General features: G+C 39.0%; 1 protein-coding gene across 1 annotated transcript; it reads left to right on the forward strand.

The window, feature by feature from the left end:
- Positions 1-11163: 11163 nt before the first annotated feature.
- Positions 11164-27334, forward strand: arcn1b (archain 1b). Its single transcript, XM_034239992.1, has 10 exons — positions 11164-11400; positions 13117-13380; positions 16234-16413; positions 16698-16906; positions 17826-17987; positions 21794-21959; positions 22337-22484; positions 22616-22724; positions 23427-23631; positions 25974-27334. Exons 1-10 carry the CDS (start codon positions 11398-11400, stop codon positions 26061-26063), a joined length of 1536 nt encoding a protein of 511 aa, XP_034095883.1. The 5' UTR covers positions 11164-11397; the 3' UTR covers positions 26064-27334.
- Positions 27335-27713: the final 379 nt, after the last annotated feature.

A 27713-nucleotide genomic window follows, 5' to 3' on the forward strand; every position in this document is an offset into this window, starting at 1 on the left:
AATGGGAAAAAGTGTTTCCGGGCCTGGCAACCAAACGGAAGTGTAGTACCGCCGTTTGGCCAGCACGAATATTTTCATCTGAGTCCGGCGCACTTCCTGGGGGCTTGGGTAGAGCCGGGAAGCCAATACGGAAGTGCCACACACTGCAGTTCATATATTGGCCGATAGGCGATGGCTGCAGAAAGGAGCAATTTCCATAGACCCCCATGTTAAAATGCCCAACTTTACAGCAGAAAAAAACATGTTTCTACCCCTGGCTCCATACATTTTATTATCGATATAGTTAGATTCCACCTTCATGATTATGGATCTGTGAGTGAATTGTTTTCTAACGCGACCCTTTTATTTATATTAGGTCTTAAAGTTTGTGCATAAATTAGGGCGTGGTCACATTGAGTGACGGCTCTGTCAAGTGCCTGCCGCTGTTAGCTTCTTGTCTCTCTGCTAGCTGCTCCGTGAAGCTAGCTACAGGGACTCTGCCTGCTCAGCTCATCCAGGAAACACAACTTGTAGCCGGCCGTGGTTGTTTGTTCTTCATGCTTATATATCGGACTATTGTGACTCGCTCTGCGGTTAAAACAGACGGTGCATGAATGCGGTTTTGCGGTAAGTGAAATTCTAGTGCTTTATTTATGTGTTAATGATTTTAATCAGCTACGTAATGAATGGTAAGGCTTGGGTTAGCATGTAAGCTAGTGGTAGCTACATCGGTGCTAACGATTGTAATCGTAGCCTCCAAGTTAAAATCATAGACTGTATATATAAAGCTTACAACGAAATAGACAAGTGTTAAGTGGGATAATACTGTTGAACAAACGGCTTCTGTTTGAGGTTGATAAAATCAGGTTACATCCTTGTAACTTAGAGATATTTTATTATGTAGGTAGAACTGTATGCATCTAAGGTTAATTTAAATTGGCTATGCTCAAGTATGTAGACAAGCTAATGTCGAAGTAGTGTATGTGAAATCAACCTCACAATAAGATGTGTGTATATTACAATTATTAATGTCATATTTCAAGATGATTACTTAGATATTACAATATGGTTGGTTGAGCTGGAGTTCATTATTGAGCTTACACGTTAACGTCACAGTCATCTGAAGAACGAACCCAAACCTTGTTGTTTTTATTAATTGTATTACCAAATGGGTATCAAATAAACAGTAAGCATTGGTAACACAACTTCCAAAGTTACAGTAAAATAAAAAGGCCCCTGACTCGGACAATACACAATCCAACATGTTCAACAGAAGAGAATCAGTTATATTGTTTGTACTGGTAGTTGGTACTTTACATATATATATATATATATCTGTTTGTTTAAGGTGTCCAGGTGATGCAGACAGGCTGGACCAGAGAGTGAGAGACAGAACTGGACTCCTCACAGCAGTAAACTTCAGCTCAGGTACAAAGACTCTATTTTTCATACTGTACAAAGAATCAAGAAAGATGTTGGTTTAAATAAATGAAGTATTGACTTGAATACACTGATATACATTCCATTAAACAATACTAAATACTAGATCACCTACACATCAGTTAAGTTGAGGGTTTTTTCCATGCAAAAGGTTACATTTAGATGTTAACAAGCAATATGACTTTGTCAGCTTTCTAATTTAATGTATTGAAGGCAAAGATATTTAACACATAGTGAGAACTGCTGCTATTTATCTCTCAATATTGTCTGTAAAAAACGTGGTAAAAGTTATTCTTTCAGTGAGACAACAGAGCAAGCTTCTACAGTTGCACTACGTTTTGATAACAGTTAAATATTATTTTGATAATAACATATATTTCAATGTTGATGAACTTCATACTGTTCATTCATAATCTGATTGTCTTTGTAGCTCATTGTTGAAATAAAAAAAAAACATTACAATTACTAAATAATTATATCTACAGCCTCTAAACACACAAACACACCGCTTTCATAAATAACACACTTGTTCTGCAATAATATGTTTTATGTTTCCTGTCATTTTTGTTAGGAAAGGACATGCCTGAAAGACACGACATTTTCTCCTTCTCTGAGGGTCAAGAAGAACATCCAAGAGGAACATTAAAAGCTGATGTTATGAGATTTTAAGACCAGTACAGGACATTCACTAAGAAACTACTTTTATTGTAAAAACAGTCAGCTGATCGAATGCAGCTATTTCCACATCTACACTCCATCAGCTGATTATTTCTATTTGCCTCACTTTATGAGCTTCACAACATGTACCTTGTTTTGCAACGTCACAAATAAATGGGGCCAATCTTCAGTCAGATGTGAATGTGTAATCTAACATTTTCAGTAAGAATAATGGACAAAAGGAGTGCAAATACAAATACAATTTATTGAAATGTGAACCAAAAGTTAATCAAATGTTTTAAATAAAAAGCACATATGGACAGAAGGTGTAAACCTATTAAATGTATTAAACACATTTAGTCAAATAAAGTGACCGACTAGGCCTGTGCAGTTGGTATCAGCTTTGCCCAGCATGGGCTCCTTCATCAGCCCTGGTCCTCCTCGCAGAGGAAAGACCCTCAGTCCTCTCCAAACCAACAGACAGGACGTCCATCACACGGAGGTTTCTCCCTGAAGTCTCTGCTGCTCTCTGGACACCATGCTGTCTCAATCCGTCCACACTGAATATGAGATTGGGAAAATGAAAATAATAAATGCTTTAGACAATAAGAAACATAAAGTTGACTGTTGAGTTGCTCAGTTTTTTTAGATTGTCAATACTATTACTGTATAACTAATATCTCAGGTTAAGAGGCACATTCAAATAAAGATTGGTCTTTAAATACATTTTGTCTTTTGAATTGTTTGTCTAAAGTCAAGGATCTATAACTGGTACTTAGTTTTAATGATACAGTCTGGTTATTATGCTGTTTGGAGGAGGCCTCACAGGTAAGAGCGCTAACTAGCTACCATCACATGTACCTTAGCTTGACTTAAATGTATTAAACGTATAGTTAAGTGATATCAAAATATAAATAACTAATGTCATGCAAACATATTAATATTTGCTTGATTCCAGTGTTGAATTTAGCACAATTGCATACAAACGTTAAGGGGTTTTAAGATTCTGAAGTATTATGCTAAAAGCTCAATAACTTAGATTATTATTTATAGTTTTGCTGAATAGTTTCATGTCTGCTTACCTTAGAAACGTAAAATGCGACGGCAGCGTGCAGATGGTGAGCATGTTAGCTTAGCTTGGTAGCTTCAGCTAGCTCTGGAACTTCCAGCTCGGTGGCAGCAGGTTCCGCCTCTTTGCCCTTATTTGGAGAAGGCGGGAGTTGAACTCTGGCGTCACTGTCGAGCCGTTAGTGGCCGACTCCGCCTACTAAGGGCTTCACGGCAACTCTGCAGAATCCTATGGGTGACGTCACGGACCCTACGTCCATTTATATATACAGTCTATGGTCCCAACACATCAGCCGTTCGCACACACTCAAGAGCTCACAGCTCCTCATATCTGTTCAGAAACTGGACACAAGTTAAACATGTACAAACCACAGACTGTCTATGTCATGGCGAATACAGTTGCTGCTTTATTTATGTCTGTATGACGTTGTTGTGAGTGTGGACGGAGCAGCAACAGGTTAGTTTAGCCTGATGGGTCCGATTCCATTCAGAAAACACGCATTTTAAAAGCTTTTCGCATGCCGTCTTATCTGCAGACTTGTCAAAGCGTTAATTCTTGGTTTTTACTAACCGTTATCAGTATGTAGTTACTTCGGCATCACTTTGAAACGTGTATTACAATTAAATCACGGTCAAATATGTTCATTTTGTTGTAGTTGATTTACATGGAGATACGCCTCGCCCCCTCTCCAGCGCCTCTTGTTTGAATGACAGGGGCAAACACAGCTGACAGCCGCCGTGAAACTCGAGCGATGCGAATATTGAGTGGTCTACCATAGTATTTACATGGAGATAAGCCCCTTAAAAACCATGAATTAATAAAGAATGAATGCTGTGTTTACTCCTGTTATTCAAACAAGACGCTGGAGAGGGGGCGGGCCGTATCTCCATGTAAATCCTATCGGAATCGGATCGATCAGGCTAAACTAACCTGTAGCTGCTCCGTCCACACTCACAACAACGTCATACATACAGACATAAATAAAGCAGCGACTGCATTAAAAATGACATAGACAGTCTGTGTTTTGTATATTTTTAACTTTTGTCCAGTTTCTGAACAGATATGAGGAGCTGTGAGCTCTGAGTGTGTGCTAACAGCTAACGGCTGATGTGTTGGGCCAATCACGCAGCGTCATTTCTTGACTGGCAGCAAAAACAACCAATCACAGCAGTGCTTCTATGGCTGGCTCTGTCCAATCACAAACAAGAAGTGATCTCCCTAAGGAATACCCTTTCCGTCCAATGTGAAATGCTGCGGCGTTTTGTGAAATGCTGCGGCGTTTTGTGAAATGCTGTTGTGTTTTGTGAAATGCTGTTGTGTTTCTGAAATGCTGTGGCGTTTTGTGAAATGCTGTTGTGTTTTGTGAAATGCTGTGGCGTTTTGTGAAATGCTGTTGTATTTTGTGAAATGCTGTGGCGTTTTCTGAAATGCTGTTGTGTTTTCTGAAATGCTGTGGCATTTTCTGAAATGCTGTTGTGTTTCGTGAAATGCTGTAGTGTTTTGTGAAATGCTGTGGCGTATGGATGGCCTACCTGCCTGTCAGCCTTCCATCTGTGCCCCAACGTATCTCGTGCCCTCGTAGAGTGGCGAAGTCCCTCCCCTTCCGGTGGACCTCCATGGGACCTTATTTCGAAACAATTATGTATTGAAGTCAATGGAGAGAGAAAGATTATCGAATTACATATATGATGTTTTTCAATTTAAAAGATAATTTTGCAAGTAAATGTGTCGTAAAACTGTGAAGTAAAACACATTTGTTTGTGTGAAACGCTCAATGAACTACACCTCTGGTCTCGCAGAACAACACACGTCACAAAGATGGCCGTCACTACCGTCTTGTCAACAAAACGATTGACTACCCTCACTATCACCACAATGAAACACGTCTAGAAGAATGTCATGCAAAGCTGCCTGCCTGCGTTCCTTTGATTCTCTCTGAACTGCCTGGTCTTTTTAATGTTTAATGTCAACCATTTGTGTAGATAGCATGAAGTAGAAAAGATCGGCGATCGCCGATGCTAGCGTTAGCATTTCTCCCCCGGGCTTAAATTGTGTATTATAGAATGATCACCCCGGTGACAGTACAATTCAAAGGGTTCACGAAATATGACTACTACTCTTACTGTTTAATATTTTTGGGTTACTTAATGTTACTTCATATTAAGGCTAATAAAAATGACAAGGCTGTAATGCTAACTAACGTGCTAGCTACTAGCTAGGTAGCTAACTTGATCCAGCCACTCCTGGTCCTTTCATCAGATGGGAAGCGAAAGAACGAGCAAGACCCATTGCTGGTATGATAACAACCTGGTACTAAGCACACAGGCATCTTGTTAAAGTTATCTTATTTTAGCCAGCGCCATATAGATAGATTATATCTATATGGCGCTGATCTTAGCTATCTCTTAGTGGAGAAAAACAATTGTAACATCACTTACGCGACTCTGGGATATGTAGTCTTTCTAGTTGCGTATTTTTCATAGTCTTATATTTCAACAGTTTCACGACAAACTGTGACTTTTTTGACATGGAAATAATTTTGTAAGATTGACAAACATATGTGTAATTCATGGCACAATTCAAACGTGATCGAAAGATAAGTTTTCTCTCTCCATTGACTTCAATACATTATTTTTCCGAAATAAGGTCCCATGGACCGGAAGTAGATGGGCCGGACTTCGCCACTCACGTTGTGCACGTTCGTGTATGTTGGAGGAGGGGCCCTGTAAGGAAGTCTGAAGGAAGTGGCACTCACCAAGTGTCATCCCATAAATTCAAAAAATATTGATTCGAAAATAATATGCTACAGTACAAGTAGCCGTCTGGGCATGGATGTATATTAAGTATGTATGTACAACCCAGTCTCACGGCATTTCGTGTTCACCAACACGATTTTTAATCTATTGATTCGTGTTCACCAACACGATTTGCCCCTTTTTTTCATGTTGCACGGCACGATTTTAAAAGCAATGTATTTCTACTGCCTGCAGCACGTCTTTTTCTCCAGTCGGGTCGTGGGAGACCGGAAGCTGTGTGGTTCATAAAAACATGTTCTTACTCAATATCAAGCCACAGTTATTGCTTTTATTTTAAATCGTATAATTTCGTACTTTTGTTGCCGTCTGTGAGGAAAATAAATGGGGCTCAGAGCCTCAGGATACTGAAATCTGTATTTTTAAAATCTTTTTTTCCTTCTAATTTGTTATTCTTTTCAAAATAACACACTGTTATTTACTCACCAATAACACACAATTATCCTTGCTTTTATTTATTGGTTTAATTCCATAATCTCGGGCTTTTTTGGCGTCAGTCAGGAACTGAATTTCAAAATAAAAATAACCGGAAACATACGTAGGCATTTCGAGCGATTACCCAAGATCCTCAGCTATGGTTTTAATCTCGCTTATTGGATGTTTTAGCCGCAATGCATGCTGGGATTTGGTGTTTATATGATATGAAATCCGGAAAACATTTTAAAAGAATAAAATAATACTTAATTCCGAGCGGTCTTGCTTTTCTCTTTGAAAGTCATCACATAACGGCATTGTAATACACGGTTCGGCTGCATTGTATATTACAGATCTGCCGTAGTTCTTTATTTATAAAGCCCTGATGAGAAGACCTTTGGAAAAACTGAGAAAATGCAGCCGAAACTGAATACTTGACGTGGATCATAAATATATTCAACAATTAAACAACATCTTCAATGTATCTTCACACAATACGTCTCCTTGCAGTATCAACACTAATTCGGCTGACTTTTAGATTTGATCTAATTCACAGATAGGTTATATTTAAACCATAACGGTGCACAGCTGATATAAAAGGACTGTAGTTTTTAAAGATATTACTGATTTTCTTTGAATGTAAGAATCTAAATACTGAGTCTGAAATAGTATAGCAATATGCTGTAAAATTATGTGAAAGCATGCATAAAACTACACATCTTCAGATGTACGAAAACATAAGTGTCCTACATTTATAATACAAAGTTATTATGGCTGTGTGTACCTTGTGTGCACCTCCTAGTGGTTAAAGCACGTTATTGAATTATTGTTATATTTGATTAAAAAAATATTAAGAGTACATACTTTCATAGGGGGAAAGTATAAATATAGAAAGTAAAAAATCAAGAAGATACACCAAGTGATCTCTACAATAAAACAGTTTAGTGCAGAATGTACAAAGATATTAATAGGAGGAGGTGCAAAACAGAACAACGAATTAACCTTTATTTAAACATTAAATAACAGATTAAGGTCTTCTTTTAAATAAGAAAAACACTTTGGGGGTATCTATCTACAGATAAATATTAAGCCTGACAAAGTACTTAACATCTAATATATTGCTTTCCTGCAATGCTAACTATGTTGAAGCACTTATTTTTAACTGATATTATACATATGAATTATACTGTTATGTATGTAGATAGAATAAGAAATTTGCAGAATATGACAGTTTGATGGTGGAGGTACACACATATTGATAGATGTCTTGTTGAGGAACCTGTGACCCAAGTGTTTCATTCATTGCATAACTACACCGTAGTTGTGTATATGATATGTCAATAAACCTTTGAAAATATTTAAAGGGATGTGCAAAATAGCCATAATATACAGTCTTTAATTAACTATTAGTAGAGAATAACGAGTAATGAATATACTTTATTACTCGTTTCCATTCATGTCAATTGCAGATACATGTTTAGTCTTCTCAAGCACCAACTATCAAATATCTCTCCTGATAGTTGGCACTTGACAATCACCTACCTGAATTTTACTCAGGTGTAACTAAAGTCTGATTTAAGGTTTTTTTATATTTCACATAATTAATCAGAATCTGCAAAGTAACTCAAATAAATGCAGTGGAGTAAAAATACCAGGTTAACCTCTGAATTGTAGTGGAGTATAATTACAAAGTAACAATGAGCTGTCATGTGGGTATTAATGCTGCGCATTATGGACACAAGCGATTTTCACCCATTTATTAATTATATGTTTTACATTTGATAACACCAATGTGTTTAATACTGACAACTTCTAATTGTGGGAAAAACGAAAACGTTCAGTAGAGACGTCCCATAGAACATTTTGCGAAACACAATAGCCAGCATGTGTAGTTCTGGGGGGGCGTTCGATTCCAGTTTTGGATAGTCTGGCGTGGTTTCGTTACATTTCACACAGCTGTTTGACGCTCTGCGTAACCTTACGGGACTGTAGTCCTAAACGATAGCTAGGGATTATGGGTAGTGTAGTGTCTTCGGCCATCCTAAACTCAGAAATGTTGACAATCGCAATGATGCTCGAAATGTCCCTTATAGGCCTACGTCTGTTTGAGGTTATTTTTATTTTGAAATTCAGTTCCTGACGGACGCCAAAAAAGCCAGAGATTATGGAATTAAACCAATAAATAAAAGCAAGGATAATTGTGTGTTATTGGTGAGTAAATAACAGTGTGTTATTTTGAAAAGAATAACGAATTAGAAGGGAAAAAATATTTAAAAATACAGATTTCCGTATTCTGAGGCTCTGAGCCCCATTTATTTTCCTCACAGACGGCAACAAAAGTCCGAAATTATACGATTTAAAATAAAAGCAATAACTGTGGCTTGATATTGAGTAAGAACATGTTTTTATGAACCACACAGCTTCCGGTCTCCCACGACCCGACCGGAGAAAAAGACGTGCTGCAGGCAGTAGAAATACATTGCTTTTAAAATCGTGCTGTGCAACACGAAAAAAAGGGGCAAATCGTGTTGCTGAACACGAATCAATAGATTAAAAATCGTGTTGGTGAACACGAAATTCCGTGAGACTGGGTTGGTATGTAAGTAAGCTATGTAGCCTAAGTATGTATAATAAACTGGGTCTCTGTGTTTCATTCAAACTCGGCTCTGTGTGGAACGAGCCATTTTGTGTGCGTGCGCGAGCGAGCGAGAGCGCACCATACCGGAAATCATTGTTGGTAGCTTCTGGTGCTAGCGAGCTACTCTAACGGAGGTGCTTTTTCAACAACAAGGTGGAAGAGAGTCCTCTCCTGTCAGACTGAGAGGCTCAGGTGAGCTAAAGGACTCTGAGTGTTTAGATAGTTAACTTTAGTCAAAGTTATCTCAGTGGGTCTCAAACGGTTTGGTCACGATTAATGTAAACAATTATTTCCGAGGCACACGTTTATATGATCATTATGGGTATAACAAAAAAGAGAATAAATGAAAAACAGGTATGAAATACTGTATGACAGTAAAACAAGAATAAAGTTTAAAAGGGGAGTGATTAGTAAAATATCCATAAAGAAAAAGAAAATCTGTTTACAGTTCTGTTTCTGTTTCTGTTTGGTGTTTAGTTATATATATGGGTATGTGTAGGAGTTAGTGTTAGTGTGAGGTTGAACCCACAAGCTGTTCCTGAACCTGTGATCATCTGTAAAGAAGAATAGTTATTAAAGCCTAATAACTAGCAGCCTGTTTCCGACTCCCTTTGTGATCGTTACATTCGTTACACTGTATCCATATATCTCTTCATTTTGCTCTCAAAGTGCACCAGATTGATGCTTTTAACTTCAATATTTAAAAACAAATCTTCCCGGGGGAGCATGCCCCCGGACCCCCCTAGGATGTTAGGTCCACACACCACCTATACAAATAGCACTGTTTTTCTCTAGTTCATATTGATGTATTTTAATAAATGTTAACTTGGCCCATTACGTGACTATTTGTGTTGGGGGGGGCCCAACTTTTTTTTGGCAGAAAAATGATCTGAACCACTGCTTTAATTAAGTACAAGATCTGAGTACTTCTCCCACCTCTGCAATCTGACGTTTGGCTTCTTCTACATATGTGTGTTTTTAAAGGCGGTTGGCATCCAGACGTTGCATTAAATGGAGTTTGTTTTATTGCTGTATGATTATTTTAAGTGGATGTTCAACATTATAATAAGTATTACTGGGAACTAATAGGCCTACAGTTCATTTTATTATTGGGTTATTTGTAAAAACAAAAAATAAATGTTGTATTTTATTGTTTATTTATGGAGAACTTTGTTATATGTATATAAACATATTGCTATAAGAGAAGGTTCAGACCTTCTTTGGGGAGTGAGTGGAAGCATGTGTTATCATAGCTTTCTAACCTACTTAACAAAACTACGTTTTTCTTAGGGAATATCAGGAAAAGGAGGATGAAAATGTGTTGTGCTTCTGTTCCTATTGAATACATAGATTCTAAATCCTTTATGCACCTAACCCTAACAGTGTCATCTGGTGACCAAATAAAAGTACTGCAACAGATGAATTCTGTATAATCGTGGTGGAGAATAATAATCTAAATGGAACATGTCATGCTGTCAAATTAAAACATAATCCTCAAGGTTTAAATAAGATGATATTTTTGTTCGCTTTCTTACATATGTTTGCATAATTTTAACACATGTTTCCGGAATCTGCAACAAATAAGCACACATATCTTAAGATCAGGTAGAAAAGCCTCTTATGTCTAATAAAGTCAGTTGATATTGTGCTTTACCGGTGCATATTTCCAACCCATGTATTTAATTGAACACAAACCAGTTATCGCCAGTTTAGTTCTGCTACATGAAGGTCAAAGGGTTGGTTGAAATGTTTAAATGCATTTGATACACTTTATAAATGTACAATAAATACATGTTTAATAATATAGAAGTTCTGTTCAATGTATTTCATTTGTAAGGTTGTTTTTTGCAAGTAGCCTATGTGCTTTTTATATACATATATAAAATACAGTAGACTATACAGTATGAACTCAAAATGAAATGAAAATGCTTACAACCATGGTTTGTTAATACGGAATATGGATGAAAGGTAGACATCGGTAGCTGGATCTATCTATTTATATGGATCTATCTATCTATTACTCTCAAATTGAGAGTAATAGATAGTGCGCTCCTTCCTCTTTTTCTCTTATTGAGAGTCTCAATAAGAGAAAAAGAGGAAAAGAGGAAGGAGCGTCTGTGTGTGGAAGTAGAACGAGTAACTTATTTATGCAACACGGCCAACATTTTGGGGAACACGTCACTGGTTTCCACGGTGGGCAGTTCTATCGCTGCTCTTCCGGTGGAGACGTGGCTCTGTCCTGCTGCCGTATTGACGCTAGCTAGCTAACAATCACACAACTTGAAGTCAGCTGTACATTCGCACCTTTCTATTCCAGACTGACTAGAAATCACCAAATCAAGAAACACGAAAGACGGAAGATCGTCGTTCCATAGAGAGAGACCAAAATGGTGAGTGACAGTCTAATATCCGGGTATTTCCCTGGCTTTCATCGGGCCTAGCAATGATCATAACACTGGCTAACCTGCAACTAGCTAAACCTGGGTATCAGTTAGCTAGCCTGTCCAAGAGCGAAATAACAGGAAAACCACACGTTGGTTTCCACTGCTCTGACAATACTAACTTCATATGAATGTCTTTAAATTAACTAAATGAATCGTCGTTTCATTATACAGAGTCATATTTTAGGTTAGTAGTTGATTCAGAGTGTGCAGACATTGCTGACGTTAACTAGCCTGACAAGCTAGCGCTAGTGTTAGCTCCTGTCACTAGCCTATCCCGAGCTAACATTACCTGCTGTCATTATGTCTAAAGCCAGGCAACACGGTATAATGTCATTGAGTTATCTTAATCTATATATACATTATCATGTTTACTAATATGTTGTTACATCATGTATAAAGGGCTGTCAACTTTAACCTCAGTTGTTGGTTGTCTGCATCAAGTTCAGATCCGTTGCAGTCGGTATCTTTCATTTCTAACTTCAGCCCTTGTCAACGTGGAATACATACAGTTCCTTCCCTCATTTCCCTAAGTGAAATTTACAGTGTACTCATATTACGCTTAATTTAATGAACCTTCACTTACAGTTTTATGTAAGTTATTTTCGGGTGGTAGAAGTACTCCGATCTTGTACTTCAGTAAATGTAGAAATACACTGAATGTCACAATCCTGCATAAAGTCCTGCATTCAAAATGTAACTCAAGTAAAGGAACAAAACTATATATCATTTACGCATTTAAGTGTTTGTCACAGCTGGTAAAGGGGCAGCTTGTTTGAATGACTTTGTATACTGCAGGGTAGCTTGTGAATTTACTCCATGTGTAACTTAAGTCTTATTTAAGGGTTGATTATATTTCACATCATTATTCCTACTTCTGCAAAGTAGCTAAAGGTATTAAATAAATGTACACGATTTACCTCTCAAATGAAGTGGGTTAGAAGTACAAAGTAGCACACAATTGAAATACTTAAGTCAAGTACAAAATCCTCAAAATTGTAATTGAGTACAGTAATTGAGTAATCTACTTAGTGTCTTTACACCACTGGTTAATTGACTGGAAACACATGCTACCGGTCAACACTGCTGTGGTCCTAGTCTAGTGTGTTGAGAACGCCTCACCAGACCCCTTTAGAATTGTTGTTTTCTTGTCAGACATACAAACATTGTTAACACAACCTTATCTTTTCTGAATTCATTATAAACAATGTCAAATTTGGGACATGTTGTAGCAATTGTTTTAATAAAATGCCATGTTGTATGGCTAGTTGCCATGCAGCAACTACAGTCTTCTTCCACGAAAAACCTAACACAGTAGGTTGCCTCAAGCAGTGCAAACAAATAATAAAGTAGGACCTCTGGTGAGAGGGTGGATTGGCTACATTTTAAACACAAATGTGTCTTAAGAAAACATTTCATTTAATGATGTTCGACTTGGTAAGATGTGCTCTCCCTAGACAAAGGCTTACATTATTGGAATTTGGGTTAAAGGAAAGAGGAACTGTATTATTTGCTCAGTACAGTTAATGTATCCCCATGACTTACCTTTGCCTTGAGCGAACAGTTCCATGCTCAAATAAAGTATGCATGTACAATGTGTTTTTATTAATAATAAAACTGAAGCACTGCAGGTACTACAACAGTCCGTTTTTTCTCCACCTCCAGGTGCTGTTGGCAGCGGCGGTGTGCACCAAGGCCGGCAAGGCCATCGTATCGCGGCAGTTTGTGGAAATGACCCGGACACGCATTGAGGGACTCCTGGCTGCATTCCCTAAACTGATGAACACTGGCAAGCAGCACACCTTTGTGGAAACAGACAGTGTTCGCTATGTGTACCAGCCCTTGGAAAAACTCTACATGGTCCTCATCACCACCAAGAACAGCAACATCCTGGAGGACCTGGAGACCCTCAGACTCTTCTCCCGCGTGGTAAGGAAACATGCAGCTGTTTCTGCCTATGCCTAGGAATGATGTTCATTATAAGAGGATATACAGTTAACATGACACATTGCAGTGTGGAGCATGGCAATTGCTTTAATGATCCCTTTCTGTATCACACATCAAATTACTGAAAGCTGTCAGCCAGGTTCTTGTTTTTCTCCTTTGAGTTATTTTAGCATGTACTATAGCAATCCTCAGCATCCCAGTGTGCATTCATGGCTTTATATGTAGGAGTATGCATTTGGAAATCCAACACTATGTACATATGAAGCTTAAAAACAACATAATGGATTACTGTTTTCTTCTTTAATACTCCATTATACATTCCTAAGTACAACCATTTATGAACCATTTAATTTTGTCTTAATTTAAATTTTAACTGAAATATAATACTCATGTCAAACTCAGACAAAATAAACTAAAGACCAGAAAATGATGTTCACATTTTAGCCAGTCATGTTCAACACTGGGTCTTTTATATCATATCTCATAACAAAAAGTGTTGAATTAGGAGAATATTATATGGAAAATAAGTAGTTGTTATATTAATAAGTATCATCAGAGAAAACAGTATGACCACAACTCATAAAGCGATAGTATTTAGCTTACTTAAAAGCTATTAATTTCAAGCTAATAAGTTAATTTGTTTAAAAACCAAAATGTAGTATTTATCACAATAATGTTGCACTGCTTTTGTTCCTGTGTTTTATAGTAAATGTTATTGATTTTCAAGAAATATCACACCGCTGGTTTATTTTAACTATTTAATTTATGTTATTGCCCTTTTATGTTTTGGATAAAAGCAAGCAGGAAATTGAATATATATATTTTGTTAGTACTAAAACCCATTGTGGGTTGATTTCCGGGATTTATGTTCGTATTACATACATTTTAATTGGGAATTGAGAAAATACTACAATTTCCTTATTTAAAGGTGGGATATGTAGTTTTGGAGAAACCAGCTCGCGTGCTCTAGAATTTGAAAATACACAGCCGGAAAAAATCTGCCACTTCCTTACAGAGCCCCTCCTCCAACACACAGGAACGCCGGCATTCCATGGAATATAACAAAAAGTGTATCTCGAGCCGGTTTCTCAAACTTACCTACCCCACCTTTAAGGAAAACAGCAAATAGTAAAAACCACACTATTACAATTATAAAGTAAAATGAACCCTCAGGCTATTTTAACAAAACTGTGCAATGTCTGTGTAATGCTCAATATTATTTAATAAGAAAAACCCTGTGGAATATTCTGGTATCCTGATGGCTAAGTTGTTAATTAAACTGTTATATAAACAAACACAGATGTAAACGCAATGAAGTTAAACAAGAATGATCTAGGTCATATCCATATCTAGTGAGATAAGTCTATAATGTTCAAATGATCGAGGCCATTCAGGGCTCGATCATTATAAATGGCCCGCTGGCCCGGAAGCACTATTTAGACACCCCGGGCCAGCATAACGTACTTTCCACTTGCCCGCTCGAGCCACTAAAAATATTGGTTTAAAAAAAAAAAAAAAGGTCCTGTGGTATTTGTATTTTGACTAGCAATTTTGTTAAATTATTTTGTTTATTAACGCTACACCATAGCGTTCCGTGAGTCGGTTGTCGTTGTTGGGTGAAAAGCAAACAGCTGTTTGCTGCGGAGCGCAGCGCGAGCAGGCTCCCGTGAGCGGGAGCGCGCTCCTTCACTACAGACTATCGCGCCACCTAACCATTCGCCAAAATGTTTTTAATACCAGCGGTAACCGGCCAAGTGCCGGGCAAAAGACAATATTCAAATAAAAGAAAGTCACCGGAGGAGTTAAAGGAGAGTGAAGAGGGAGAGAAAGTTTCAGCCACGAAACGATGGATCGATGGTCGATGGAGTTGGCTTCTAGTGGTGCAGTGACGCATCCTAAAACCCTTTTATAATCTATCGATTAGATTTATGATTAGAAAATAATAAAAGTAGGGTAGACATGTGGAGATTATCCGGCTGAACAAAACGTGCATTTATCAAACAGGTTTGTTTTCCACAGACCTTATTTCCAGCTATTTTCCCAAACCATGTGGAGAAATCCCATTGCTTTTTGTCGAGGGAACCAGCAGCTTACTTCCTGGTCTTAGGATGCGTCACTGGCTGCACCTCTCAATATGATGCCAATATAAATAAGGTCTTCTGTCGGCTCTGTACATCAATGCCGACCTATGCTGACAAGTAAGTGAAGAGTAGAAAATATAAAGGTATTGGCTATAGGGAAATGTCCCAGCAGTTTAGGATAATGATAATTAGGTTCTAATCTAATCTATTACATAGCCATTACATGTCTAACTCCTAATGACAGGAAGGCAGAAAGCGTATTATACAAATAATAATACTCATAATAATAGCAGACATTTTTTAACAATGACCACAATATCATTATTTTAATAAACCAAATATGAACAATTGACGAAAATAAGGAAGAACTGATGATTCAAATGTTGTAGTAAAAGTTGTAATGTAGTTAGTGCATAAATTACTATTTTCTTCATTATTAGTAGATTTTTGAGGGCCAGTGGCATTTTACCCTTAATGTCTACCCCTGCCATTACCAAAAACTCCACCATAAATCAATACCACAATTATACTCGGAGCCTGACCTCTGTAATAATACACAGAGTTTTGAACATCCAGCACTGCCTTTAATACTGTACAGCAACTAGTGTTCAGTGGATTTGTCAGCAGTCATGCTTTTAGCCAAGACTCATGTAGAAATGATTACTGACCCGTGCCACTTGTGCTTTCACTTTATCTCAAAATGCTTACTTTTCTTTAATTGTCTGATTTAACTTGTTCCTCCTTCCCCTTCCAGATCCCAGAATACTGTCGTGTGCTAGAGGAGAGCGAAATATCAGATCACTGTTTCGACCTGATCTTTGCCTTCGATGAGATCGTTGCACTAGGCTACAGAGAGAACGTCAACCTGGCTCAGATCCGCACCTTCACAGAGATGGATTCCCACGAGGAGAAGGTTTTCCGGGCTGTCAGAGAGGTGAGATCACACTGTTGCATCCATCTGGTTTATTAGACAAGACACATTTTAATCATCTCCATGGGGCTGTCTTGTCAGCAATGTGCTTTTACACCTTATACAAAGTGTGCATTGTATCACATGGTAGATGAGGTTACCGTTTCTATCCATTAGTTGAAAATGTATTCACAACACGGCACAGGTTTTCAGCAATCAAAACACAAGTGAAAACCATGTGTTTCTTTCTGTGTATAACTGTTATATTGTTTCTAAAAACAGAACATATTTTTGTTTTTTATCCACAGACCCAGGAAAGAGAGGCTAAGGCAGAGATGAGGAGAAAGGCCAAGGAGCTGCAGCAGGCCAGAAGGGACGCTGAGCGCTCTGGAAAGAAGGTGTCGACCTACGGAGGCTTCGGCAGCGCCCCCGGCATGACCAGCATGTCCTCAGGGTCCATCATCACAGACACCATCGTGGAGCCTGAGAAGCCCAAGATCACACCAGCCGCCGCCAGGTACCACTCCAAGAAATAAGTCTGGTTTTGCTATTCACTTTATGAAGCCCCGCCCCTTTCCCCACTTCGTGTTCAAACGCATATGTGTAAGTTCTTTCGATTTAGCACTTGCAGGATTGTTAACAATAAAACATTTATTTGGATCATTTACAGTTACAATGCAGTGATGGAATGGTCTACATTACCACATCCGTCGGCTGTAAAATTGCCCAAAAGCTATATGAGGACACTTTTAAATGACTCTGTAGTGTCTTTTGGTGTTGATGGCTCCGCTATGAGGAGCTACAAAAAGTAACAAAGCATATCAGCCGCTCAGAATGTTAACTAACGCTCACGTCGACAGATAATAAACTCTCACAGACAAAGGTCCACAGTGTTGAAATTTTTTGGACACATGTTAACATTGAGATTAAATTAACCTGTCAGTGAGCTATTAAGATAGCAAACATTAGCTTTCTAGCCATATATCTATCTAACAAGCTAGCAAACGTTAGCCATCTTCTTTACAAGCTACAAACCATCGTGATCTATCAACCTCATCTAGTTCACATTAGCTACCCATCTAAAACATTCAAACATTGTGTTGAAAAGTGCTTTCTTTAAGCTGATCACCTCTTGTTACAGCTCCAAACATTGCTAATAAATATATTCTCAAGAATGCTTTATTTGGATAAACTCAGACACACATTCAAAAGCTTAATAACAAAAAAAAAGTGGCAACGCTATACGAAGTAATAGTAATTACGCTTTAACCGGAAGTACCAACACATAATAAAGCAATGTGGAAATGCCCTGTAGCTGTTGAAGCATAAGGTAACTAGTATTGGGTTTCATTGTTGTTTACAGGCTTTTGAATGTTCAATGGTTGAGCCTGTTTTTAGTTGTTAAAAACCCTGTTGTGATGTTTTTCTTTTTCCAGACAAAGTGGACCCAGCAAGGCTCTGAAACTGGGCGCTAAAGGGAAGGAGGTGGACAACTTTGTTGACAAGCTCAAGTCCGAGGGTGAAACCATCATGCCAACCTCAGGGAAGAGAGGCTCCGATGTATCTAAAGCTCTGCCGCCACCAGTCAATGTGGAGGGGTAAAGACTCACCGCAACCTTTATGACTAATTATATATATATATTGGTTATTACTCTGCAATTGTTCGTTTTTGCAAGTGCCTCAAAGCTTTATTCGAAAAACAGATAAAATAGTCAATACTTTGTCATAGACATAGAAGTGGCTTCAGCTCTGAAATGCGCCATTATGGCGCATTTCAACTGCAGGGCCTCGCATGGCTTAGTACGGTATAGTTACTACGGTCGGAGCACATACAGCGCAGGGCTCTCGACTAACTTTTTTCCCCATCCTCCCGGAACTGTCCCGAAATACAATCTAAGCCGTCCCGAAATTAATGTGGACCATCCCGAATTTAAAATGTTAGTTTTTCTACATTATCATTAGTTAAAATCATTAGATGATAATTCATCAACCTTTTTATTTGAGTAAATCATTCAATCACATAAACAAAGGCCAAATATATTTAAACAAACACACAAACGAGAAAATTACTCTAATATTGAATCCAATCAAGTCCCATCCAATTAACCAAAAAATCCAACACTGTCCTGAAGACAGAACCCAGAGTAACCACTAACCAGGATGACAGTCTGTAACAGTCAGGAGACCTTTACAAACGGCCCCGCCCCCTCGCACACAGACAGAAAGATAGATCTCGTCTGGATTGGAAAGCTCGAAAATACATCATAGACGCATGTTGTAGTCTTATTGCATATTAGAAACGGAGTTGGCGAAACTAAAACTGCGATATAATGTGTATGTAGCAATAATACATATGACATATATTTTTTAAATGTCTCCAGTACCGATAAAAAGTCCGATAACGTCGGAGCTTAACGTTACCACTGTCTTTAATAATTCCGGCCCGGGGCCCGTTTAATACCGGGGCTCGGTACCATAGACTGCTCGGTACCCATCCCTACATGGGGAGAGGCGCAGCATATTGCTAAGGACTAAATACGATGGAGGGTTCTCTTCTCAGCCTTATTACCCATAGGGGATGAAGAGGAGTAAGTAAATAAAGAGGCCGGTGCTCCAGGGTCTGGTTCTGCCGTGCGTTTTTGTGATGTAACGGTAAAACATTTCAGAATTCCTCCACGGGATGCCATTGTACATCACTCAACCCGCGAAATACACACACCCAGTACATAGCTAGACCTGCGAATTTGCAGGCCAGGAATTCGCGGGCACAGCTGTAGCTACATGTGTGTGTATTTCGCGGGTTTCTAAATGTTTTGTGTGTGTTTATGTTGACAAGGAGGTTTAATAACTGTGTGCTACACAAAACGTGCAGTCGGTTTCATTTTCATCGCCGTTTGTAGTAGAGTTAGCAGGGTATTTTTATTTTAACTCTCGTCCCAAATTCGTCCCAAAATTATTTTTTATCCTCCCCGACACTATTTTTTTCGACGACGGGACGTCCTTAAGCTCGAGCCCTGATACAGCGTTAGCTTAGCCGACCTTCATTCAGAAAACACGCATTTTAAAAGGGTTTTTCGCCTGCCGTCTGTCTGCAGACTTGTCAAAGCATTAATTCATGGTTTTTACTAACCGGTATCAGTATGTTGTTACTTCGGCATCATTTTGAAACTAATTAAATCACGGTCAAATATGTTCATTTTGTTGTAGTTGTAGCCCCTTTGCCAGCGATTCTCTCTGTAGTTTAGCATATTCAGCCCGGTTGTTGGCCAGGAAAGAACCACGATTTTGGAGGGCCAGAAAAACTGTGAAACAGTACCCGCTAGCCGGAATTAGCCCTAGTGGAAACGCAACAAAAAACGGGAACGGGTTTGGCACGGCACGCTTAAAGCGTGCTACGCGCTGCAGTGGAAATGCGCCATAAGGTATTTCATGGTGCTATGTGGAACCTTCAAATAACCCCTGTGGACACTGGTGGATGTTTAGGGAACTGCAGTCAGCATCCTGTTTTCACACTCGGTAGTCGCTGTGCTTCAGCCAAAACATTGACTTGACTTTGAAATCATATATCACATATTTAGAATGTCTATTATATTTTATGGGGATTATCGGCTCCAGAATACAAACAAGCTTGTCGGTTTACACATTTAACACATTTCAGGAATCGAAATCTGAATTTTGGATATAGCCAGATTAAAAATTCTTGTTTCATTTTGTAGTCATATTAGTATCTAAGGCTTTTACAGAAGGGATATTGGATATCTCTTTTTATCACTCCATAAATCAGAAAATACTGTCAACAGCCCTAAAATATCCATTTTCGCCATGTTTTTAGGTATACAATGTTGTATAATTCAGGCTATGAATGATATATGAACAAACCCTTCTGTAAAAGCCTTCATAATATTGATAGGAATATAACTGGAAGGTTTGGTGTCTCTACGTACTACTGAAGTTGAAATTTCGAACTCAGAGTAGGAGAAAAAACTCATTTTGAGAAAACGACCTTTAAAGATTGCAGTGAGGCGCTAGCTAAACCCTCCTGTTCTTTGGATGACAGCTTGCGCATCGACGCACTCCGTGAAGGTATTTCATGTTCGGGGTCATTTTTTTATTTATAACCTTGCTTCGTGCAAGTGACAATTGTTGTCGTCTTCTCTGTGAACGTTTTTTTCGCCGTTCTTTTGGCATTTTGAGATTTCAATTTCTAGCGGAAAGCTAACCAGGAAGTGTTTTAGCACACCACGTGACGCATCTGAACGAATCACGTTGTCAGAAATTGACACCAGCCAATGAGATTTCGTTTCTTGGTTTAAGACCCCTTTGTGCTTTCACGATTGGTTGCTGATACAAAGGAAATGACCATATTTGGATCCGATGAGATTGTGCAGGAGAGACACAACTTTCCAACGATATCTCTGTTGACATGGTGCACACAGCGGTCGCGGTACTTTATGTTACGTTAGAATGCTAACTTTTGGTGAATTTAGGAGAAATCTACAGACGTAAATAGACAAACTATAGTAAAATAAACACTTAAATGTGTATTTTGTACGTTTTCCTTCCAAAAGCCTGAAAGAAAACATGTTATGGAATCAAAATAGCACAAAATCTCAAAATTGACCAGTACTTGAAAAACGATGTTTTTGCCTGCCGTGTCTCGCCTTAAGCTACATGGATTGGTTGCTTAGTAAGTTAACTGATAATACGTTTGGAAGCTAGACAATTTAAGAGCCAGATCAGCCTCGGGATCTGGATGAATTACCTGAAGTAATCGCCTTTTTAGCTGCTTTAGCTGCACACTGTAGGAGCTGCATGGGGGCTGAAAAGAGGGATAGCATGAACGTCAAATGTCTTTTACATAGAATCTGTATAAGTTATAGCAAACCAAGAGTCGAAAAGTTCATATATTGACTATCGAAAGTGATTAATGATATGGACTTGAATGCAACAAGAGCTGCTTTTTGTCATACTGACACCAATCTTTTCGTTAAGCAGTTTTCAATTCAAATAATTAAGTGTTATGTTTCATGTACTATTACAATTATTATATTGTTTTAACTGAACATGGAATTCAATATATTGACATTAAATGCATGCAGGGTTGTCCATCTACAATATTTGGGAGGTTTTTCTTAAGAACCAATAAGCGAATCCTCTCATGTCCTCCTGTAATAATAATGTACTTGCCTTGAATAGTCTTTGATGGTTTTTTAATAGCCCATTTGCTCTTTTTAAAGGAAGTGTTTACTCCACACTCTAATACATGTGTTACATGTGCAGGAGTTTTGGTTTAAAACTCTTCATTGTGAAATTATCTTTATTGCACATCTCATAAATGTTACCTGAGTGTTCTCTGGGGTGTGTCCATGACTTGAAGTCTGTTTGGGTTTGTTTCCCTCTGCAGCGTACATCTGCGTGTGGAGGAGAAGATCTCGCTGACCTGCGGCCGTGACGGCGGTCTTCAGAACATGGAGCTACTGGGCATGGTCACGCTCCGAGTCACAGACGAGAAGAGTGGACGCATCCGCCTCATCATCAACAACAACGACAACAAAGGGCTGCAGCTGCAAGTACGTTTACCAAAGATCCTCAACATTTTCTGAGACAATAATGTGACAGACAGTAAAGATGAAGGTTATATTATATGTAAGGGATCATGTAAAATTTAACAAAATTGCCATTTTGTTATCAATTTTAGCTTGATAAAATAAAAAACTAATTCCAAAAGATAAAGGGAGTGATTCATTTAAAATGAAAGGGGTTAGGAGTTTGCCTTCAGAGTAAGAGCACCACGAACGTCTTGCAGTTTTTAAATGGCAAACTACTTTCATTTAGGAATGGGTAACGAAACTCATTTTCGTAATGCGTACATGCATCCACATACAACTTTTCTTAGTTTCACAACATTGAATAACGTATTAACTGTGTCTCGGTCTCCCCTCCTCAGACACATCCCAACGTGGACAAGAAGCTGTTCACAACTGACTCGGTGATCGGCCTGAAGAACCCGGAGAAGTCCTTCCCTCTCAACAACGATGTCGGTGTGCTCAAGTGGAGACTGCAGACCACAGACGAGGCCCTCATACCTCTAACCAGTGAGTGTGCTTCTCCTGAGGGACTCGTAGAGCCATACAGTTATTCATTGTCTCCTTTTGACAGGCTAGTTTGTACATGAAGACTCTAATGTGACGTATGACATATTAAAAGTGTCCGGTTCCTCCCACAGTAAACTGCTGGCCTTCAGAGAGCGCCACTGGCTGTGATGTGAACATCGAATACGAGCTGCAGGAGGAGAGCCTCGAGCTCAACGACGTGGTCATCAGCATCCCTGTACCGTAAGTACATCCACTGATTTCATATAGAAAAAGACTCATGTGTTATATCAAAGAATAGCTTTAAATGGGTTGAATTGAGAAAATCAATAAGTATTTGGTACTTAGGGGGGGGTATTATTTTCCATTAGGTGGGAGTCATTTTTCTTTTTTTGTTAAATCTGACATGACACAAAAAATGTAAATGCATCAAAGTTAAAGTTGCTAAGCGATGGCATATTGCCAGCAGTTGTAAAAGTATCCCTGTAGCATTAAATGTACATTAAGTATGAGTAGTAAGTTTTTTTAATTATTTGCTTATTCTTTAGTATATTTGGTTAGTTTAAATGTTTTTAGCTTGTAATGTTTCTGTATTAAACATGAACTCTCTCTCCAATTCTAGATGTGTTGTGTGATATATATTTTAAATACTTTTGTTTTGGAGTCTGGGCCCCTATTCTAAGGCTTATTGGGGTGTTCCATTTCACATATCTCCTTTATGTCTTAACTTTTTAACCATTGTGAATACAATTATTTGAATTGAAACTCTTAAAAATAACGAAATATAAATAATAACATTTCCTCTTTTTATTTTCTTTAAATATATCAGAGCATTTGTAAAGTGAGCTGTAAGGTTTTATGAATGTGAATGCATGCCAACAGAACATCGTCGTTCCTCTGTTTCTTCTTCTACTGACCCCTCTGTGTACTCCTGTCCCCCTGCAGGTCTGGAGTGGGTGCTCCTTTAATCGGGGATCTTGACGGAGAGTACAAACACGACAGCAGGCGGAACATTCTAGAGTGGTGCCTACCCGTCATCGACGCCAACAACAAGACTGGCAGCATGGAGTTCAGCATCGCTGGGCAGCCCAACGACTTCTTCCCCATCGCCGTGACCTTCGTGTCCAAGCGCAACTACTGCGACATCCAGGTGAGATACCGGAAGCTTCTTCTAACTGTCAGGGAATAATTAGCCCTGCATGTCCTCCTTCGCCTTCTGACGCAGATGCCCAGCCTTGGGCAGCCGTTATCTCCCATAAGGAAGGGCTGCCCTAGCATTTTGTTGTTGTTACCAGTTTGTGACCGGGCAACTCTCGGTCAGAGATAGTTATTGTTGTGGGACACCTGGAACACATCCTTCTCGGGGTGTAGATGACCCCGAGCCGCGACAACAACTGTGATTCAGTGTCCTCAGCTGTTTAGTCTATCTATTGAAGAATGTTGATTATTACACTCTGAACTAGTTAAAACCTGGAGCTACAGGAGGGTTCTTCAGAATTGATGTGGTATCTCAACTGTGTGGTCAACTCGTAGCCCGTGACATGTCTTGTCAATTCTCCGGCCGAAGCTCCAAATAAACCGTCAGTGTTTGCCATCAAAGCTCCAGCTCTCTTCGTGTCTCTCTTGCGGCTTTCACACCAGCGCTTTTCCCTTTCTAGCTCCGTGCTAGAGCTTTTCTGGTTCAGCTCCGGTTTCCCTTTTCTGCTCCCGCTCTGTTCACACCGCCCAGCACCCGACTGGTGCTGCCGCTGCTGCGTCATGACGTCACCGTTTACATCGCTGATTTGCTCCCCAACGGCGTTACGGTGCTCAAAACAACAACAACAACTGCGTCGGGTCGATGATCGTGTTGCTTTTAATCACACGAAGCCAGATTAAATTAAATAACGACTTCTCCAACCTTATACTTTGCTCCAGAGTGCCGTGGTTCATTGTTTATTAATGTGTTTCTGCAGCTTTTACCGACCGCTGCCGTGTTGGCTGCTCTTCCACGGGAGTTTATTCTCCTGTTAGCTCCCGGTTAGCTCACACTGCAGCGGCCGCTCTAAAGTATTCACTGTCCGACTCACACAAGCAGCTGATACATATCCCCAGTTCCCCTTAGCCTAAGTGAATGTGTGTCAGTCTGAATTGACGCGGTTTGGTATCACAACGCTGTTATGAAAGTTTCTCTGGTATAAAATGGGTGATGTTAGCATAGCAACCGAAGCTAAACTGACTACTTGCTATTGCTATCATAACCGTTTTCTACAGGCACATTTTACCGGCTTATTTTTATTATGATTCTACTTGTGATAGTCGGACACGACAACCTGTGCAGCCCATGTATTGATTCCATCCGATAGCTGCTATAATACAAAACGTCTGCGTCTCTCCACAATGATCAATAACAGTGAACGGATGGTCAAAGTAACGGTACAAATAAACAGAATCACACGAAGCCTGGTTAGTGTTGCCTGACTTTATAAAGTGTGTTTATAAGCACTACTGCTTGTAGGCAGGCATGACAGTCGACCCATGTTTAGGGGAGGTGGGTTTAGTTTCCTGCACGCCTCGACGTAAGAGAGACGTAAGCGACGCTGCCTCTTAGCTCTGAAGCTCTTGCCTCTCGACCGACAATTTTTTGGAGCTGGAAGTGAACCGGATTCCGGAGCTAAGAGGCGGCGCCGCTGCGGTGTGAACAGGAAAAACCGGCGCTTTTCAGGCTCCAGCTCCGAGCCGGAGCTGAAAACGCGTTTGTGTGAAAGGGGCATCTGAGTCCTGTTTCCAATTGCTTAAGAAGTTTCCCCCACACTATCCACTGAGAGTTTAACACATTGAGGTCAGGGTTAGTGGTGTTGTAATGGACTGCATCACTTTGGGGAGGTTTCCTAATATTCTGACCACCTCCTTCATGTTTATAGGAAGAAGCGTTTGAATTGCTTCTCTATTTATTTGTGGTGAACCATTAACTATGACCACAGTTATAAAAATAATAGTCTAACTCAGATTAAATTTGGCTAAGAAGGTGTAAAACTAATTTGGGTAAAGATTTATATTATTTGAGAGGACAACAATTGCAAAGTTGATAGGAAGATGACACAAAGGTTTAATATTAGTGTCAAAGCTACAAAACTGCATGTTAGAAACATAATTTATTGCAGCTCTACTGTGTTGAAAGGCAGAGTACATTGCCTCTTAGATCTTACTTCAGAACAAGTTATCAACCAAATTATAATGATTTTGATTGATTTTCGAATCTCACATTTATATTGGCCGGAGGCTAATTAATGGCCAGATAAATGTGTACTATTACGGTGTATTATGGATAAAAGATTGGAAATTAAAGTGGTATACTTACAGGAAAGAAATGTAAAATTATGCAAAACCAGTTCATCTCTCCTGCCTGTGCTCAGGAATGTTATTTACGATAAACCACTTCCTGTTGCTGTTGTTGTTGCTTCCTGTTTGTTGTTAATTTCCTTCCTCTCTTTTTTTTCCCTTTTCTCCCAGGTTACCAAAGCGACCCTCGTAGACGGTGACACCTCCGTTCGATTCTCTTCAGAAATCTCCTTTCTCGTCGACAAATACGAAATCCTGTAAAAAAATAAATAATTCAAAGGAAACAACTAAATCAAAAAAATCACCAACAAAAAAAAAGTCCAAATCTATGCTACAGAGAAAGATTGAAGATTTTCTTGCCTGCCCACCCTGTCTACTATTTGAGAGACTGTGTACATCGACAGGACTACATCAGCCCGCCGGTAGAGCCTCTTCCTGTGGTGGAGCAGAGCAGCGGTGGTGTATTTATATGTTTGTATGAGAGAGGATCATCTATATATAGAGTTAATTGAAACGGGAAAAAAACACAAAAAAAAAAAGTAAACCGATGCTGTTCGCCAGGCAGAACTGTAAAGAGGACTTGAGAGTAAGTAGAGGATGACTGCGGGGGGGCACCCTCCCCACCCCGTCTTCTTCACATTGCAATGGTTCATTGATAACGAGGGTTCTTGCTTTCTGTCTTTCAGATTTCCCTATCCATAATAACTGCCGATTTGAAGCTGTCCCAATCATTATAAGCCTTTCTTTCTTTATTCGTTAAATTATCGTGATTTACTCTTGATATCTCACCATAGATTATCTTTTTTGTTTCATTCTTGCGAGGACACTTAGTTCTCAGTTAAATCTGTGTGCATTTATCATCAGCAAAATCGTTCTTCTTTTAAGTTTTAACTGATATTTTTTTACTGTATCATTGTTTATACCACTTATCCGGATAATGAAATTTGACAGTGAAGAGCAGGACTTTGTGAGGATTTCTCAGACGCAGGCGAAGTTACCTACCAATGAACACTTCTGCATCTGTGGAATTCCTATCTTTTTTCGTAATGCCAACACAACCACTCCTCAAAAATAGACGCCATTTTTCTCTCCGGTCCATTAAAGTCCAATGACCAGCCCTCAGATATCACGGAGTAGGAAAAAAAGTACTTTGATCTTAACCCAGGAACAACTTTCAAGCCCTTAATCTAACATCCTGTACAGAGTGGGTGTGTGTTGGCCTGTTATCCACACAGAGAAGAATCACATCCTGTTACCCCACCCCGCCTGCTCATCCACCCGCTCATCCTTTACTTGCATTCTCGTAGTACATCAACATTATTCAAGTTATAACATTTGTCTTTTATGTTATCGTTTTTTTGTTTTTTTTCATTTGTACTCCCCAACTTTCGATTTAGCAAAGTGTGGATGTGGGGTTGAAAATGACTAGATTGAGCATTTTTAACTAAATTACTGATGGGGAATCTTAACATTCCAGTGTACAATTAGAAAAAAGAATCTTTAATGGAATAAAATGTATTATTAAAAATGTATGCCTGACTCTGGTTTTTTGTGTTGGTAATGAGCCAAATTAGATTGGCTTGATTTAGCAAGATGAATTTACCCAGTTGGGAATTATACAAGAATGTATTACTGTTTAATGGAGCTAGTTCTCTGGCTCTGGGCATTTCATAAATCCGGTACCATGTAGGTAAACAGTAATTTAGTACGGAAGCCCTGAGAGGTAAGTGGAAATAAATATTTATAGTGATCTAAATTGTCTTTAGTTCAGAATTAGGAGCATTATACAGTTAACTTTTTCCCATCTGAATAAAGTTGGTTTAGCCTATCTTATACAGTATTGTTTTGAACTTAGAAGCAAAAAATAAATGTCAGGATTATTGGTAAAGGGTCTTTGGTATTAGAGTACAT

The sequence above is a fragment of the Gymnodraco acuticeps genome, unplaced genomic scaffold (assembly GCF_902827175.1).
Source record: "Gymnodraco acuticeps unplaced genomic scaffold, fGymAcu1.1, whole genome shotgun sequence".
NCBI lineage: Eukaryota > Metazoa > Chordata > Actinopteri > Perciformes > Bathydraconidae > Gymnodraco > Gymnodraco acuticeps.

What these genes read in the sequence shown, in the direction of transcription:
- arcn1b (XM_034239992.1), top strand. An exon ending in GGCCCTCATACCTCTAACCA is followed by an intron (nt 22,485 to 22,615) that starts GTGAGTGTGCTT and finishes TTCCTCCCACAG; the next exon opens with TAAACTGCTGGCCTTCAGAG. An exon ending in GTCATCAGCATCCCTGTACC is followed by an intron (nt 22,725 to 23,426) that starts GTAAGTACATCC and finishes GTCCCCCTGCAG; the next exon opens with GTCTGGAGTGGGTGCTCCTT.